This window comes from Hyla sarda, chromosome 11 (assembly GCF_029499605.1).
Source record: "Hyla sarda isolate aHylSar1 chromosome 11, aHylSar1.hap1, whole genome shotgun sequence".
NCBI classification, from domain to species: domain Eukaryota; kingdom Metazoa; phylum Chordata; class Amphibia; order Anura; family Hylidae; genus Hyla; species Hyla sarda.
Window position 1 is genome coordinate 98,908,298 of NC_079199.1, and position 18,759 is coordinate 98,927,056.

At 46.9% G+C, this 18,759-nt stretch overlaps 1 protein-coding gene across 7 annotated transcripts in view; it reads right to left on the minus strand.

The window, feature by feature from the left end:
- LOC130295116 (T-lymphocyte surface antigen Ly-9-like) overlaps positions 1-17,174 on the minus strand; it is a 34,277-nt gene extending 17,103 nt beyond the window's left edge. For 3 of the 7 annotated variants that reach the window (XR_008848705.1, XR_008848704.1, XM_056545448.1), the window contains exon 1: positions 2,275-3,791. Coding sequence is in view for 4 of the 7 variants with exons in the window: in XM_056545448.1 (XP_056401423.1) it covers positions 2,275-2,383 (109 nt within the window). In the remaining 3 variants the exon portion in view is untranslated. Of the gene's footprint in view, positions 1-1,743; positions 3,792-7,131; positions 7,331-8,761; positions 8,850-15,753 lie in introns of those variants that run through there. The other 4 variants (XM_056545453.1, XM_056545450.1, XM_056545451.1 and 1 more) reach the window with 4 other exon arrangements.
- Between the last annotated feature and the right edge of the window lie 1,585 nt (positions 17,175-18,759).

The window sequence follows — 18,759 nt, forward strand, 5'->3', positions numbered from 1 at the left end:
CTCCAAATATGACATCAGAATAAATCTTCTGCCCTTGGGATTAGGGTGTGATCAGAACAAGACAACAGAGGAGAAAGGACAACAATAAATTTATTCCCCAATGAGGACAACCATTATGCAAAGACTACAGTTTTGAGGTCCTATAGATCACCCAAACTTTACGGAATGCCTTTCCCTTCTCCGGGAGAATTCTATGCAGTCTATAAAGAACCATTATCCAATGTAATATGGATTTCTCCAGGTCCAAAGGAACTGGTTGTTACGCCGAGCGCTCCGGGTCCCCGCTCCTCCCCGGAGCGCTCGCTTCACTCCCTCCGCTGCAGCGCTCCGGTCACGTCCTCTGACCCGGGGCGCTGCGATCCTGCTGCCAGCCGGGATGCGATTCGCGATGCGGGTAGCGCCCGCTCGCGATGCGCACCCCGGCTCCCCTACCTGACTCGCTCCCCGTCTGTTCTGTCCCGGCGCGCGCGGCCCCGCTCCCTAGGGCGCGCGCGCGCCGGGTCTCTGCGATTTAAAGGGCCACTGCGCCGCTGATTGGCGCAGTGGTTCCAATTAGTGTGTTCACCTGTGCACTTCCCTATATCACCTCACTTCCCCTGCACTCCCTTGCCGGATCTTGTTGCCTTAGTGCCAGTGAAAGCGTTCCTTGTGTGTTCCTTGCCTGTGTTTCCAGACCTTCTGCCGTTGCCCCTGACTACGATCCTTGCTGCCTGCCCCGACCTTCTGCTACGTCCGACCTTGCTTCTGCCTACTCCCTTGTACCGCGCCTATCTTCAGCAGCCAGAGAGGTGAGCCGTTGCTAGTGGATACGACCTGGTCACTACCGCCGCAGCAAGACCATCCCGCTTTGCGGCGGGCTCTGGTGAAAACCAGTAGTGGCTTAGAACCGGTCCACTAGCACGGTCCACGCCAATCCCTCTCTGGCACAGAGGGTCCACTACCTGCCAGCCGGCATCGTGACACTGGTCTATCTTATCAAGAGGTAGTGATCCCTATTTTCTCTGCCAGAAACAGGAAAGAGATAAACAAGTGGGAAGACTTGGATGTCCCAGGAATTCTACAGTTAAAGCGTTACTATCTTTAACAACAACTTTTGACATGACGATCAGAAATGTCAAAAGTTGTTGATCGCACCGGGTCTCACTCCAGTATCATCTTATCCAGGTAAGTAGTCACATGATACCAACTAAGAAATAATGTATAATCATCCTCCACTAAAGACATATTAATAGAAATGTTGGCAGTCCTGATTGCCATGTCCTGCCATTCCCCAATAGGAAAACATCTTGGGGACATCCCATTGCACCATGTACGAAACTTTTGCGACGGGTGAATAAAACTTCCATAAATAGGGAAAAGGGTATGGGACGCAGTGGAGGGATTTAGAATTAAGCATTTGGAAGATGTGGAAGTAGTAATATAAAGTAATATAATGGGACCTGCCTTTCAAAGTGACCAATATACATATATATTTAAAAATCTACAACCCCATCATTACTTTACCATGAGTTAAGAGGTTTGCACTCTGGTCCTGGGTTGGAATTCGACCAAGGGACAAAATTCATGGATATTAGAAAATATTGCAGTTATAACAATATCAACTAAAGATTATCATTCATTTAATGATTTATTTAATATCAATAATTTAAAAGAATTTCCAAAAGCCAATAAGAGCGAATTCACAACTTTAATTTTAAATAAATAAAATAATAAAGAAAATAATACACAAGTGAGGATACTCACATTTTAGGGCACTTCCCATCAGAATCCACAAGAGACAGATCATCTTGTGTTGTCACGGTGTCCTCCTCATTCTGACCTTAGAGAAAGCTGACGAGTAATTTCATACCACCCATCCAAAGGGGAACATTGTACTTTTTATTATTGAGTTTCAACTTTATTTATTTATTTATTTATTTTTTTATGCAATTTGACCAAGATGTGACATTGGTGCAATAACTGCAGGTCATACTCAGTTCAATGTAGAGGAACATAGCTTCCCATCCACAATAATTTAGGGGTTGTCTGGGCAGTATTTATTTTATAATCATACTCATGGTGGTGGTAAATAAATAAATAAAAATAAAAAACATAAACAGTGCTCCCTCAAGTTACAATATTAATTGGTTCCAGGACGATCATTGTATGTTGAGACCATGACTCTAAGGAAACCCGGGAATTGGTTCTGAAGCCCAAAATGTCATCCAAAAATAGGAAAAAGTGAGGATTAAAGAAAGTAAGTAGAAAACTAATAGAGATAAAGCAAATCCTTACATATAAAAGTAATAAAGATCTGCTGGGAGCTGTAATCACTGTCTATGTAGAGGACAGGAGCTTCTTCAGGGTCCTGTACAGTACAGGCAATGTCCCAAAAAAGTAACATGGAGCCGCAATCACCTGGTGTCCAAAGGAGCAGCTAACCCTGGGACAGGTAAAGATTACAGAACATGTAATACCTCCCTGTACTGTAGGGGGCGCAACCAGACACCAGTCAGTGCATACACTTCAGTAATACAGGTAAAGAGTAGTACAGAACATGTAATACCTCCCTGTACTGTAGGGGGCGCTACAGACAGCCAGTCAGTGCATACATTTCAGTAATACAGGTAAAGAGTACTACAGAACATGTAATACCTCCTTGTACTGTAGGGGGCACTACCAGACACCAGTCAGTGCATGTACTTCAGTAATACAGGTAAAGAGTACAGAACATGTAATACCTCCCTGTACTGTAGGGGGCACTACCAGACACCAGTGTATGCACATCAGTAATACAGGTAAAGAGTAGTAGAGAACATGTAATACCCACTGTACTGTAGGGGGCGCTACCAGACACCAGTCAGTGCATGCACTTCAGTAATACAGGTAAACAGTAGTACAGAACATGTAATACCTCCCTGTACTGTAGGGACCGCTACCAGACACCAGTCAGTGCATACACTTCAGTAATACAGGTAAAGAGTAGTACAGAACATGTAATACCTCTCTGTATTGTAGGGGGCGCTACCAGACACCAGTCAGTGCATACACTTCAGGAATACAGTTGTTTTACCAGTGAAATGCCCCTTCCAGCCATTGACATGTTTCGCAGATCTGGACTGTCCGTTGCATTGTATGTGGAGTCTGGTTACACGTTACATTGGTCCAGAAAAAAAATGAAAATATTGTAACCTGAGGCCATTGTAAGTTGAGTGATCACTGTGCTCACCTTCTTTGCTCCTTCGACACCGCCAGTATCCTGGAGCTGCTGCACAGCTCTTTCAGGTTCAGGATGTGATGTCACAGGCCCCCCTCATCCAATCAGTGGCTGAGGAAGGACATTTCTGTGCCCACTGATTGGCTGGGGGGGGGGGGGGGACTGTGATCTCACAAGCACTGTGCAGCAGGTACTGGAGCTCCAGGATACTGTGGTGTCGGAAGCAGAGAAGATAAGTATATGTAGTTTGTTTTCTTTTTTTAATTTACCACCATCATCAATATGATTATGAAAATAAAATGCATCCCGGACAATTTTTTTTATTCATTTACCAATATGCTACAAATATATATTAGACATGATCTTAGTGTCATAAGGGGGCTCATTGGGATCACCGCCAGAAATGGTTTTGAGGGCCACCTTCCATTTATTCCGAACATGTCCACATCCTATTTTAATTGTTGGCAACTTTGTTGTCACAAAGACAGGGCATATCATCAATAAGGTCTAATGGACATACTTTGCCAACATCAGAACTGGAAAAAAAAAGATATTTAAAGGGGTACTCCACTGCACCAGCGTTCGGAACATTTTGTTCCGAATGCTGGGTTTGGGCTGTGGGAGTTGTAACCTTACAGCCACGCCCCACATGATGTCACGCCACCCCCCCCCGCAATGCAAGTCTAGGGGAGGGGGCGAGGCGGCTGCCACGCCCCCTCCCATAGACTTGCATTGAGGGGGCGTAGCTAGACATCATAAGGGCGTGTCCGTGATGTCACAACTCCCGCAGCCTACACCCAATGTTCAGAACAAAATGTTCCGAACGCTGGGGCAGGGGAGTACCCCTTTAAGCCTCACACCTGGGAATGCCCCAAATACCCCAAAATACTAATTTTAGATGGTGTTTGTATAAAACATGTCTTCTTTGCAGTCTAGTCCATGGGGTTGTCCTGACAATAGGGGCAAGTGATAGCTTACAAAGTCACCTCAAAATGTGATTGTCTTCTGCTGAGTTTTTTGGATAGGTTTACCACCTTTTTCACTCACAAATAATGCCCAGGTTTAGAGTGTAATTTTATGTGCTGTTTTGTAGTGTGTGTTTTTTTTACCCCACATTTTCATGTAAATCCCACCATAAAAAATATCCTTAAAGGGTTACTCCGACCCTAATACATCTTATCCCCTATCCAAAGTTTAGGGGATAAGATGTCTGATTGTGGGGGTCCCGCCGCTGGCCGTCACGCCCCCTCCCATAGACTTGCATTTAGGAGCAGGTATGACATCACACGGGGCGGAGTTGTGACGTCACGATACTCTGGCCCCGTGGTCGTTATGCTTCACACTCAGAGCCTCCTGGCTGCGGAGAGCTCACAAAGGTGGGTGTGGAATGACAAATTGCGGGGGTCCCCAGCAGCAGGACCCCAGCAATCAGACATCTTATCCCCTATCCTTTGGATAGGGGATAAGATGTATTTGGAGTACCGCTTTAAATTACCAAAAGTAAATATACCCTAAACAAGCACTGTCATTAGAAAAACTACTTTTCATATGTAGTAGATGCGGTGTCCCGGTACAAGACCTGGTCCTGTCCCTGTATAAATTCCACAGGGCTCTCCTGCAGGGCTTGCCCCTTGGTCGCCTCATATAAATGTATTACTGTATAGTGTATTACATATTACAATGGTTGTACAGATATTTAGGACCTTCCAGGGTCATGTGATGTACCCAGAGTTCCCTGGGTACAGGACCTCCAGGCTTGACAACCAATGGGATTAGTCCAGCCCCCCTAGTATATAAGGGGCTGTAGTCTGTAAATTCGCTCTCTTGTTCCTGCTCTCTTAGTTCCAGACTATCAAGCAAGCACAATCAGCATATATCCATTCATCTCAACTAGGCCAAAGCCTAAAGAACCAGCAGCCACTAAAACCCTGAGTTATAAAGCTCTGTTTACTAAATCCTTGTGACTACTATTCAACTCAACTCATACAATTAGTAGCACAGTGGCCTGCTTAAAGTTAAAGACTATTAGTCCCAGCAAAGCCTGTGAGGAACCTGCATCCCGGTTACCTCCAGAGAGAGACTGTATGTTTATAAATACTGTTTGCATACGAAGTTCAGTAAAAGTTGTGGACATTCCATTTATTTCCTGCCATTTTTGGGCCGGTTGGCGGCAGGGCCTTCTATAATAAGCAAACCCCACCCTGGCATCACGACAAATCAAGGGTTAATACCACCAGACCCTGCATCACCATTGCAATACCCCAAATCACCACATAGAGACATATCAAAGGTGTTTATCAGTCCGATTGATCACAAAAACGAGCAGGGAGAAGGGTGCGCTTAACGCGTTCTCTCCCACCTCTGTGCCACGTGACCTAATTGGACTTACAATGTAAGTCTATGGGACTGTTCAGGTGTCATAGACACAAAGCGGGTAAAGGAGCATGGAGCCCTTCTGTACCTGCTTGTTCTTGTCATCGGTCAGGGTCTGAACACTCTTGTCACTAAAACATGTCAAAAGTGTTTTCTTTTGCCAGGTATGTTTGTTGCTTGAAAGTGGGTGTGGTGAGGGGGGTGCCTTCATACTAAAGTTTATTTACCCCTTTGGTTTAAAAGAATCCCAAAATGTTGCCTTAGGCAGACAATAACTCACTGTTAATGTCTTTAGACCACTATTCTTTACACTTGGGGCTGGGCAGGAAGGTAACTTTGCCGCCTAGCCAAAAAAACACCTACTTAGACCAGAAGCTGCTGCCGTTCCTAAAGGTGGCAAGGTTGGTCAAGACAGACTGAAATAGAAATTACTGACTGACCATACACACTGAAGAGCCTTCCATGTAAATACCAGTTGGTCCAGTGGTGCACCTGCCTGCCTTCTATAGAATCCTCTGTGCTCCAGTTCAATTCTATTGTCAAATTTATTGTTTAGAACATTTATATATATATTTTTTTACCACATCACTTCAAGATCCAAAAATGAAGGAACCTTTTCTAGACACAAATGGCACCAGCCCATTTGGTCTTTGCCTCCAGCACATTTCTGAGAGGAAGAGATGATGTTTTCCGTACCACAGATCCATGGAGGATTGGTATGCAATCATTTCAGTCGCAGATAAACAACATAAACAAGCACAATAAAAAGAAAAACAAACTGATGACATCTCCTCCAGAATGCCTGGAGACATAAAAACTGCTGAATGGTGACTGGAGCTCTGAAAGAGAATTGAAAATACCAAATCGTGTTTTGCATTTGTCTCGTGAAACTGGAAGGAGAATCAGGTCTATGAGCTTTATCGCTCGTACGTTGTGGCCGCTGACAACATGAAACTCCTGGAAATTTGCCATTTCTCCTTTTTGTGCCTAGCGATTGTTTTCTAGTACTTTTCTTCCTCCTGTCCTAAAATGTCAACTTGTTGGTGGTCAGTGGTTTAGGGTCCCAATCTGTGGAGGTCAATGGATTAATTCCCAAGTTATCTGGTGGTCACTTAGTCCCTTTTAACTCTGCATCTCATATTTTCCATATTGTGCCATCAATTACCCCCATAACCTGTAAACTACCATAATAATAAGAACCTATGTGGCAGCCACTAGTGCTTCTTACTGGGGTGCAGGATGTATAAATTTTGTGCGTGACCCGGGGTGGTTAGATGTATCAGTTTGTGACCCCAGAGCACTGTTAACCTACACGGTTAGGACAGCTTCTCCTGGGCCAGGCACGAGATAATAAATAAACCAATACCAGGTTAATGATAACTGTCTCTCTCAAACAATACAGTCTCTTGTGCAGAGGGGAACCCGTGGAGCCTATTGGCTTGATGGGAGTTGTAGTGGCTGTTGAATGCAGCTTTAAAATTAGTAGCAGTACATGCTGACTTGAAAGACTTTACTTAACTGACTGACTGAAGTAAAGATTTTCCCCCAAGAGCTTTGCTTACCGCCAGACTTTGACAATTTACATGAGTGCCGGTGTCTTTTCCTGAGATTTGGCATGGCTGTGGAATTTAGTAGACTAGATAAGATGTCTGATCTTATCAGACTGCGCCACCCCAGACATCCGATGCACGGAGCGAACTTCGGAGGCTCGTGATATCACGGGCACACCCTGCTTGTGATATCACGGCCATGCCCCCTCAAAGCAAGTCTATGGGAAGGGGCATGGTGGCTGTAATGGCCCTTCCCAAAGACTTGCATTTAAGGGGCGTGGCCATGACATCACAAGTGGGGCATGGCCGTGATGTCACAAGCCTCCAGCGCTGTGCCTGATGCTCTAAAAGAACGCCAGGTGCAGCAGGGAGACCCCAGTGGCGGGACCCCTGTGATCAGACATCTTATCCTCTATCCGTTGGATAGGGGATAAGATGTCTTGGGACGGAGTACCCCTTTAAAGTTACAGAGTATATATTAACACATAACATGACATAGCAATAAATCACATTGTTACAGATTAGATAATGGAGCAGTGGGCCCAACATATAGACAATAGGGATGTCCAAGGCAATCTTTAGCCCACAGGACAGCCTTTTCTGCTGGGACACCACACGTATACTGCAAGTTATACATTTTTTACCAGATGACACTGCTTGGAATAGTGCAGCCTAAGGCTAGGTTTCCACTTTTTTGGAAAACTGCCACTGCAGTTTTTGAGCCAAAGCCAGAAGCGTATTCAAAAGGAATGGGAAATATAAAGGAAGAACTTTCACTTCTCCTCCCTTATAAATCCACTTCTGACTTTGGCTCAAAAACTGCCAGAAAAAAACCCAAGTGGAAACCTAGCCTAAGGCTACTTTCACAGTGTGTGTGAGGCTCCCTTACAAACGGATGTTAAGGGCTCATTTTTTTTTTCACTTTGAACGCCATTAACGTCCGTTATTGTAACGGAGCCTAACGGGAGTCATTAGGGGCAAAGAAGATCCCATTCACTTGAATGGGATTCCTCTAAGGTCCGTTATGACTCCCGTTATTCCACCGGAAGATAGCGGGAGAAAAAGACGTTGCAAGCACAAATTTTTCTCCCGCTATCTTCTTTTAACGTCATTCACACTACCGGGCACAAACGGTAGTGTGAAAGCAGCTTAACCTCTTCAGGACACAGGGCGTATGGATACGCCCTGCATCCCGAGTCCTTAAGGACACAGGGCGTATCCATACGCCCGTGGGAAATCCGGTCCCCACCGCTAGCCGGTTGGGGACCGGAGCCGGATGCCTGCTGATATCGTTCAGCAGGCATCGCGGCATATCGCCCAGGAGGGTCATTATGTCCCCCCATGTCGGCGATGGCCGCAGATCCCAGCGATCTGCGGCCATCTCTGACGGCCCCGAACAGCCATAGCCAGCAGGGGTGAGGTGGCACTGGTGCCACCTCACGATCGCCCTGATTCGTCGGCCGGTTTACCGGCCGACCAATCAGGGCACCTGCTGCGGGTGTCACTCCCACAACCCGCTTCGCCACTCTTCCGGAGGACGTGATCGGGTGCGGGAAGAGGACCCCGGCAGCTGGAACCCTGATACCCGGCGTCCCTGTTGGGATCGGGGCCCCAGGAGCGGCGGCGGCTGTGAGGGACTGACCTGAAGCGGCGTGGATCAGCAGTTGAAGCTGAGTAACAACCTCCTGCTGTTGCTTAGCAACAGCTCCCAGCATGCAAAAAGGGCATGCTGGGAGCTGTAGTTATGCAACAGCAGGAGGCAGACCACCACAACTCCCAGCATTCCCTTATGGGCATGCTGGGACTTATAGTTTTGCAACAGCTGGAGGCACATTTTTTCTATGGAAAAGTGTACCTTCAGCTGTTGTATAACTACAACTCCCAGCTTGCACAAACAGCTAAAGTGCATGCTGGGAGTTGTAGTGGTGCATCTACTGGTTGCATATCTACAACTCCCAGCATGCCCGTTGGCTGTCGGTGTCTGCTGAGAGTGGTAGTTTTGAAACAGCTGAAGGATGTGAAACTCAGAGTTTTTTTTTTTTTTTTTACCTAACTCAGTGTTTCACGACCGGTGTGCCTCCAGCGGTTGCAAACTACAACTCCCAGCATGCACCGTACATGCTGGGAGTTGTAGTTTTGCAACGGCTGGAGGCGCACTGGTTGTGAAACACTGAGTTAGGTCACAAACTCAGTGATATATAACCAGTGTGCCTACAGCTGTTGCAAAACTAAAATTCTCAGCATGTACAGTCTGTCAGCGCATGCTGGGAGTTGTAGTTTTGCAACAGCTGGATGTTCCCCCCTCCCCAATGTGAATGTACAGGGTACACTCACATGGGCGGAGGTTTACAGTAAGTATCCGGCTGCAAGTTTGAGCTGTGGCAAATTTTCTGCCGCAGCTCAAACTGCCAGCGAGAAACTACTGTGAACCCCTGCCCGTGCGACTGTATCCTAAAAACACTACACTACACTAACACAAAATAAAATAAAAAGTAAAAAACACTACATATACACATACCCCTACACAGCCCCCCTCCCCAATAAAAATGAAAAACGTCTGGTACGCCACTGTTTCCAAAACGGAGCCTCCAGCTGTTGCAAAACAAATACTCCCAGTATTACCAGACAGCCACTGACTGTACAGGCATGCTGGGAGTTTTACAACAGCTGGAGGCACCCTGTTTGGGAATCACTGGCGTAGAATAGCCCGATGTCCACCCCTATGCAAGTAACTAATTTAGGCCTCAAATGGGCATGGCACTCTCACTTTGGAGCCCTGTCATATTTCAAGGCAACAGTTTAGGGTCACATATGGGGTGTTACGCCGAGCGCTCCGGGTCCCCGCTCCTCCCCGGAGCGCTCGCTACACTCTCCTCACTGCAGCGCTCCGGTCAGATCCACTGACCCGGGGCGCTGCGATTCCGCCTCCAGCCGGGATGCGATTCGCGATGCGGGTAGCGCCCGCTCGCGATGCGCACCCCGGCTCCCGTACCTGACTCGCTCCCCGTCGGTCCTGTCCCGGCGCGCGCGGCCCCGCTCCTTAGGGCGCGCGCGCGCCGGGTCTTTGCAATTTAAAGGGCCACTGCGCCGCTGATTGGCGCAGTGGTTCCAATTAGTCTGATCACCTGTGCACTTCCCTATATCACCTCACTTCCCTTGCACTTCCTTGCCGGATCTTGTTGCCATCGTGCCAGTGAAAGCGTTTCCTTGTGTGTTCCTAGCCTGTGTTCCAGACCTCCTGCCGTTGCCCCTGACTACGATCCTTGCTGCCTGCCCCGACCTTCTGCTACGTCCGACCTTGCTTCTGTCTACTCCCTTGTACCGCGCCTATCTTCAGCAGCCAGAGAGGTGAGCCGTTGCTGGTGGATACGACCTGGTCACTACCGCCGCAGCAAGACCATCCCGCTTTGCGGCGGGCTCTGGTGAAAACCAGTAGTGACTTAGAACCGGTTCACTAGCACGGTCCACGCAATCCCTCTCTGGCACAGAGGATCCACCTCCTGCCAGCCGGCATCGTGACAGTAGATCCGGCCATGGATCCCGCTGAAGTTCCTCTGCCAGTTGTCGCTGACCTCACCACGGTGGTCGCCCAGCAGTCACAACAGATAGCGCAACAAGGCCAACAGCTGTCTCAACTGACCGTTATGCTACAGCAGTTACTACCTCAGCTTCAGCAATCATCTCCTCCGCCAGCTCCTGCACCTCCTCCACAGCGAGTGGCCGCTCCTGGTCTACGCCTATCCTTGCCGGATAAATTTGATGGGGACTCTAAGTTTTGCCGTGGCTTTCTTTCCCAATGCTCCCTGCACTTGGAGATGATGTCGGACCAGTTTCCCACTGAAAGGTCTAAGGTGGCTTTCGTAGTCAGCCTTCTGTCTGGAAAAGCCCTGTCTTGGGCCACACCGCTCTGGGACCGCAATGACCCCGTCACTGCCTCTGTACACTCCTTCTTCTCGGAAATCCGAAGTGTCTTTGAGGAACCTGCCCGAGCCTCTTCTGCTGAGACTGCCCTGTTGAACCTGGTCCAGGGTAATTCTTCCGTTGGCGAGTATGCCGTACAATTCCGTACTCTTGCTTCAGAATTATCCTGGAATAATGAGGCCCTCTGCGCGACCTTTAAAAAAGGCCTATCCAGCAACATTAAAGATGTTCTGGCCGCACGAGAAATCCCTGCTAATCTACATGAACTCATTCACCTAGCCACTCGCATTGACATGCGTTTTTCCGAAAGGCGTCAGGAGCTCCGCCAGGATATGGACTCTGTTCGCACGAGGCGTTTCTTCTCCTCGGCTCCTCTCTCCTCTGGTCCCCTGCAATCCGTTCCTGTGCCTCCCGCCGTGGAGGCTATGCAGGTTGACCGGTCTCGCCTGACACCTCAAGAGAGGACACGACGCCGCATGGAGAACCTCTGCCTGTACTGTGCTAGTACCGAACACTTCCTGAAGGATTGTCCTATCCGTCCTCCCCGCCTGGAAAGACGTACGCTGACTCCGCACAAAGGTGAGACAGTCCTTGATGTCTACTCTGCTTCTCCACGTCTTACTGTGCCTGTGCGGATGTCTGCCTCTGCCTTCTCCTTTTCTACTATGGCCTTCTTGGACTCCGGATCTGCAGGAAATTTTATTTTGGCCTCTCTCGTCAACAGGTTCAACATCCCAGTGACCAGTCTCGCCAGACCCCTCTACATCAATTGTGTAAACAATGAAAGATTGGACTGTACCATACGTTTCCGCACGGAGCCCCTTCTAATGTGCATCGGATCTCATCACGAGAGGATTGAACTTTTGGTCCTCCCCAATTGCACTTCTGAAATTCTCCTTGGACTTCCCTGGCTTCAACTTCATTCCCCAACCCTGGATTGGTCCACTGGGGAGATCAAGAGTTGGGGGCCCTCTTGTTCCAAGGACTGCCTAAAACCGGTTCCCAGTAACCCTTGCCGTGACTCTGTGGTTCCTCCTGTAACCGGTCTCCCTAAGGCCTATATGGACTTTGCGGATGTTTTTTGCAAAAGACAAGCTGAGACTCTACCTCCTCACAGGCCTTATGATTGTCCTATCGACCTCCTCCCGGGCACTACTCCACCCCGGGGCAGAATTTATCCTCTATCCGCCCCAGAGACTCTTGCCATGTCTGAATACGTCCAGGAAAATTTAAAAAAGGGCTTTATCCGTAAATCCTCCTCTCCTGCCGGAGCCGGATTTTTCTTTGTGTCCAAAAAAGATGGCTCCCTACGTCCTTGCATTGACTACCGCGGTCTTAATAAAATCACGGTTAAGAACCGCTACCCCCTACCCCTCATCTCTGAGCTCTTTGATCGCCTCCAAGGTGCCCACATCTTTACTAAACTGGACTTAAGAGGTGCTTATAATCTCATCCGCATCAGAGAGGGGGATGAATGGAAAACGGCATTTAACACCAGAGATGGACACTTTGAGTATCTGGTCATGCCCTTTGGCCTGTGCAACGCCCCTGCCGTCTTCCAAGACTTTGTTAATGAAATTTTTCGTGATCTTTTATATTCCTGTGTTGTTGTATATCTGGACGATATCCTGATTTTTTCTGCCAATCTAGAAGAACACCGCCAGCATGTCCGTATGGTTCTTCAGAGACTTCGTGACAATCAACTCTATGCCAAAATAGAGAAATGTCTGTTTGAATGCCAATCTCTTCCTTTCCTAGGATACTTGGTCTCTGGCCAGGGACTTCAAATGGATCCAGACAAACTCTCTGCCGTCTTAGATTGGCCACGCCCCTCCGGACTCCGTGCTATCCAACGCTTTTTGGGGTTCGCCAATTATTACAGGCAATTTATTCCACATTTTTCTACCGTTGTGGCTCCTATCGTGGCTTTAACCAAAAAAAATGCCGATCCCAAGTCTTGGCCTCCTCAAGCGGAAGACGCCTTTAAACGGCTCAAGTCTGCCTTTTCTTCGGCTCCCGTGCTCTCCAGACCTGACCCTTCCAAACCCTTCCTATTGGAGGTTGATGCCTCCTCAGTGGGAGCTGGAGCTGTCCTTCTACAAAAAAATTCTTCCGGGCATGCTGTTACTTGTGGTTTTTTTTCTAGGACCTTCTCTCCGGCGGAGAGGAACTACTCCATCGGGGATCGAGAGCTTCTAGCCATTAAATTAGCACTTGAGGAATGGAGGCATCTGCTGGAGGGATCAAGATTTCCAGTTATTATTTACACCGATCACAAGAACCTCTCCTACCTCCAGTCTGCCCAACGGCTGAATCCTCGCCAGGCCAGGTGGTCTCTGTTCTTTGCCCGATTTAATTTTGAAATTCACTTTCGGCCTGCCGATAAGAACATTAGGGTCGATGCTCTCTCTCGTTCCTCGGATGCTTCTGAAGTTGAACTCTCTCCGCAACACATCATTCCTCCTGACTGCCTGATTTCCACTTCTCCAGCCTCCATCAGGCAAACTCCTCCAGGAAAGACCTTTGTTTCTCCACGCCAACGCCTCGGAATCCTCAAATGGGGTCACTCCTCCCATCTCGCAGGTCATGCGGGCATCAAGAAATCTGTGCAACTCATCTCTCGCTTCTATTGGTGGCCGACTCTGGAGACGGATGTTGTGGACTTTGTGCGAGCCTGCACTATCTGTGCCCGGGATAAGACTCCTCGCCAGAAGCCCGCTGGTTTTCTTCATCCTCTGCCTGTCCCCGAACAGCCTTGGTCTCTGATTGGTATGGATTTTATTACTGATTTACCCCCTTCCCGTGGCAACACTGTTATCTGGGTGGTCGTTGATCGATTCTCCAAAATGGCACATTTCATCCCTCTTCCTGGTCTTCCTTCAGCGCCTCAGTTGGCTAAACAATTTTTTATACACATTTTTCGTCTTCACGGGTTGCCTACGCAGATCGTCTCGGATAGAGGCGTCCAATTCGTGTCTAAATTCTGGAGGGCTCTCTGTAAACAACTCAAGATTAAATTAAATTTTTCTTCTGCATATCATCCTCAATCCAATGGACAAGTAGAAAGAATTAACCAGGTCTTGGGTGATTATTTACGACATTTTGTTTCCTCCCGCCAGGATGACTGGGCAGATCTTCTTCCATGGGCCGAATTCTCATATAACTTCAGAGTCTCTGAATCTTCCTCCAAATCCCCATTTTTCGTGGTGTACGGCCGTCACCCTCTTCCCCCCCTCCCTACCCCCTTGCCCTCTGGTCTGCCCGCTGTGGATGAAATTTCTCGTGACCTTTCCATCATATGGAGAGAGACCCAAAATTCTCTCTTACAGGCTTCATCACGCATGAAGAAGTTCGCGGATAAGAAAAGAAGAGCTCCTCCCATTTTTTCCCCTGGAGACAAGGTATGGCTCTCCGCTAAATATGTCCGCTTCCGTGTCCCTAGCTACAAGTTGGGACCACGCTATCTTGGTCCTTTCAAAATTTTGTGCCAGATTAATCCTGTCTCTTACAAACTTCTTCTTCCTCCTTCTCTTCGTATTCCTAATGCCTTTCACGTTTCTCTTCTTAAACCACTTATCATCAACCGTTTCTCTCCCAAATCTGTTCCTCCCACTCCTGTTTCCGGCTCCTCGGACATCTTCTCCGTCAAAGAGATTCTGGCATCCAAAAAGGTCAGAGGGAAAACCTTTTTTTTAGTGGATTGGGAGGGTTGTGGTCCAGAAGAGAGATCCTGGGAACCTGAGGACAATATCCTAGACAAAAGTCTGCTCCTCAGGTTCTCAGGCTCTAAGAAGAGGGGGAGACCCAAGGGGGGGGGGTACTGTTACGCCGAGCGCTCCGGGTCCCCGCTCCTCCCCGGAGCGCTCGCTACACTCTCCTCACTGCAGCGCTCCGGTCAGATCCACTGACCCGGGGCGCTGCGATTCCGCCTCCAGCCGGGATGCGATTCGCGATGCGGGTAGCGCCCGCTCGCGATGCGCACCCCGGCTCCCGTACCTGACTCGCTCCCCGTCGGTCCTGTCCCGGCGCGCGCGGCCCCGCTCCTTAGGGCGCGCGCGCGCCGGGTCTTTGCGATTTAAAGGGCCACTGCGCCGCTGATTGGCGCAGTGGTTCCAATTAGTCTGATCACCTGTGCACTTCCCTATATCACCTCACTTCCCTTGCACTTCCTTGCCGGATCTTGTTGCCATCGTGCCAGTGAAAGCGTTTCCTTGTGTGTTCCTAGCCTGTGTTCCAGACCTCCTGCCGTTGCCCCTGACTACGATCCTTGCTGCCTGCCCCGACCTTCTGCTACGTCCGACCTTGCTTCTGTCTACTCCCTTGTACCGCGCCTATCTTCAGCAGCCAGAGAGGTGAGCCGTTGCTGGTGGATACGACCTGGTCACTACCGCCGCAGCAAGACCATCCCGCTTTGCGGCGGGCTCTGGTGAAAACCAGTAGTGACTTAGAACCGGTCCACTAGCACGGTCCACGCAATCCCTCTCTGGCACAGAGGATCCACCTCCTGCCAGCCGGCATCGTGACATGGGGTATTGCCGTACTCGGGAGAAATTGCGTCATTTATAGGACGTAAATGTACGTCCTGGTGCCTTAAGTACCAGGGCATCAAGACATACATAAAATACACAGCAGTTGGAAAAAAACATATATGTAATATAATAAACATTTTAATGAAACTATAAATACCTTATGGTTTAAATAATTTTTAAATACCTTATAAATCTGCTCCAACTGCCCAGAGTCCATGTCCTCCCAGCAATGACTGGGAGACTAAACCCCACTATTAACCCCTTAACGACGCAGGACGTAAATGTACGTCCTGGTGATGTGGTACTTAACGCACCAGGACGTCCTGAGCATAACCGCTGGCATCGGAGCGATACCGGCATAATGCGCGGCAGGTCCCGGCTGTGGATCGCAGCCAGGGACCCGCCGGTAATGGCGGACACCCGCGATCTCGCGGATGTCCGCCATTAACCCCTCAGATGCCGTGATCAATAAAGATCACGGCATCTGCAGCATCGCGATCACTTAACAGGATGATCGGATCGCCCGCAGCGCTGCCGCTGCGATCCGATCATCCTGCACGGCAGCCGGAGGTCCCCTCACCTGGCTCCGCTGCCTTCCGGGAGTCTTCTGCTCTGATCTGCTTTCCCGCAGACCAGAGCAGAAGATGACTGATAACCCTGATCAGTGCTGTGTCCTATACATAGCACTGAACAGGATTAGCAATCGAATGGTTGCTATAAATAGTCCCCTATGGGGACTATAAGAGTGTAAAAATAAAAGTAAAAAAATAAAGTAAAAAAATTTGAAAAACCCCCTCCCCCAATAAAAACCTAAATAGACCCATTTTCCCTATTTTACCCCCAAAAAGTGTAAAAAAAATTATTTTATATACATATTTGGTATCACCGGGTGCGTAAATATCCGTACTATTAAAATAAAATGTAAATGATCCCGTACGGTGAACGGCATGAACGTAAAAAAAAACAAAACTCCAAAATAGCTGCCTTTTTATAACATTTTATTCCACAAAAAATTTATAAAAATGTAATAAAAGTTTTGTATAAGCAAATATGGTATTAATAAAAAGTACAGATCATGGCGCAAAAAATGAGCCCTCATACCACCGCTTATACGGAAAAATTCAAAAGTTATAGGTCTTCAAAATAGGGGGATTTTAAACGTACTAATTTGGTTAAAAAGTTTGCGATTTTTTTTAAGCGCAACAGTAATAGAAAAGTGTATAATCATGGGTATCATTTTAATTGTATTGACCCAGAGAATAAAAAACATGTCATTTTTACCATAAATTGTACGGCGTGAAAACAAAACCTTCCAAAATTTGAAAAATTGCAGTTTTCTTTTTAATTTCCCCACACAAATAGTATTTTTTTGGTTGCGCCATACATTTTATGGTAAAGTGAATGATGGCATTACAACGGACAACTGGTCGCGCAAAAAACAAGCCCTCATACTAGTCTGTGGATGAAAATATAAAAGAGTTATGATTTTTTGAAGACGAGGAGGAAAAAACGAAAGCGTAAAAATTAAATTGTCTGAGTCCTTAAGGTCCAAATGGGCTGAGTCCTTAAGGGGTTAAAGGGGTACTCCGGTGGATTATTATTATTATTATTTTTTTTAAATCAACTGGTGCCAGAAAGTTAAGCAGATTTGTAAATTACTTCTATTAAAAAATCTTAATCCTTCCAGTACTTATTAGCTGTTGAATACTACAGAGGAAATTCTTTTCTTTTTGGAACACAGAGCTCTCTACTGACATCACGAACACAGAGCTCTCTGCTGACATCATAACCACAGTGCTCTCTGCTGACATCTCTGTCCATTTTAGGAACTGTCCAGGGCACCATATGTTTTCTATGGGGATTTTCTCCTACTCTGGACAGTTCTTAAAATGGACAGAGATGTCAGCAGAGAGCACTGTGGTCATGATGTCAGGAGAGAGCTCTGTGTTCCAAAACGAAAATAATTTCCTCTGTAGTATTCAGCAGCTAATAAGTACTGGAAGGATTAAGATTTTTTAATAGAAGTCATTTACAAATCTGTTTAACTTTCTGGCACCAGTTGATAAAAAAAAAAAAAAGTTTTTCACCAGAGTACCCCTTAAAGGACCGCGACTAAAATAACAAAAGGGGTGGGTGGGTGATGGCTTCCTCAGTCTTCACACACTGCAGCTGGACTGACAGCAGAACCTCTCCTGAGGCACAATATATGGACCACTGGATTCCCGCTCGAACTGTTCATCCAATAAGCTGACACCACTGGATCTTTTCTGCCCGGCAACAGAACCTCTGTCTGGAGAATCTGCCCAGCAACACTGGGGAAAGACCACCTGTGGATAAAAAAAGGGGGAGGGGGATTGCACCAAACCAATAAATGTTAATGACAGCCATGCCCAAAATAAGGGAGGGGGCGCAATTCTGTGTGTGTCCCCTATTATAAGGGGGGTCCCTGTCATAAGGAAGACACCAGAGTCCATACCAACACTTTGTAAAGGATTCATAAGGTCACATTTTCCACAGGAGGGTGAACCTAGTGCCCCCAGCAGCCAAAATGTGACTCCATGTCCATCTACAGCCATAACAGAGGAAGCATGGAGTGTGAGGAGAATCCTTGTGGTAATGAAGATGGAGGACGGGCCTCACCACATCAGGAAGAGATGGATAAGAAGAAAAGGAGGTTTTCATATAAAGGAAAATATATTCTTATTGAGGAGGTATGTGTGTAATGTCATATATATATATATATATATATATATATATATATATATATATATATGTGTGTGTAATGTCTGACTTATATATGTGTGTAATGACTTATGTATATGTGTGTAATGACTTATGTATATGTGTGTAATGTCTGACTTATATATGTGTGTAATGACTTATGTATATGTGTGTAATGACTTATGTATATGTGTGTAATGTCTGACTTATATATGTGTAATGACTTATATATATGTGTAATATCTGACTTATATATATGTGTAATGACTTATATATATGTGTAATATCTGACTTATATATATGTGTAATGACTTATATATATGTGTAATATCTGACTTATATATATGTGTAATGACTTATATATATATGTGTAATATCTGACTTATATATATGTGTAATGACTTATATATATGTGTGTAATGATTTATATATATGTGTAATGACTTATATATATGTGTAATGTCTGACT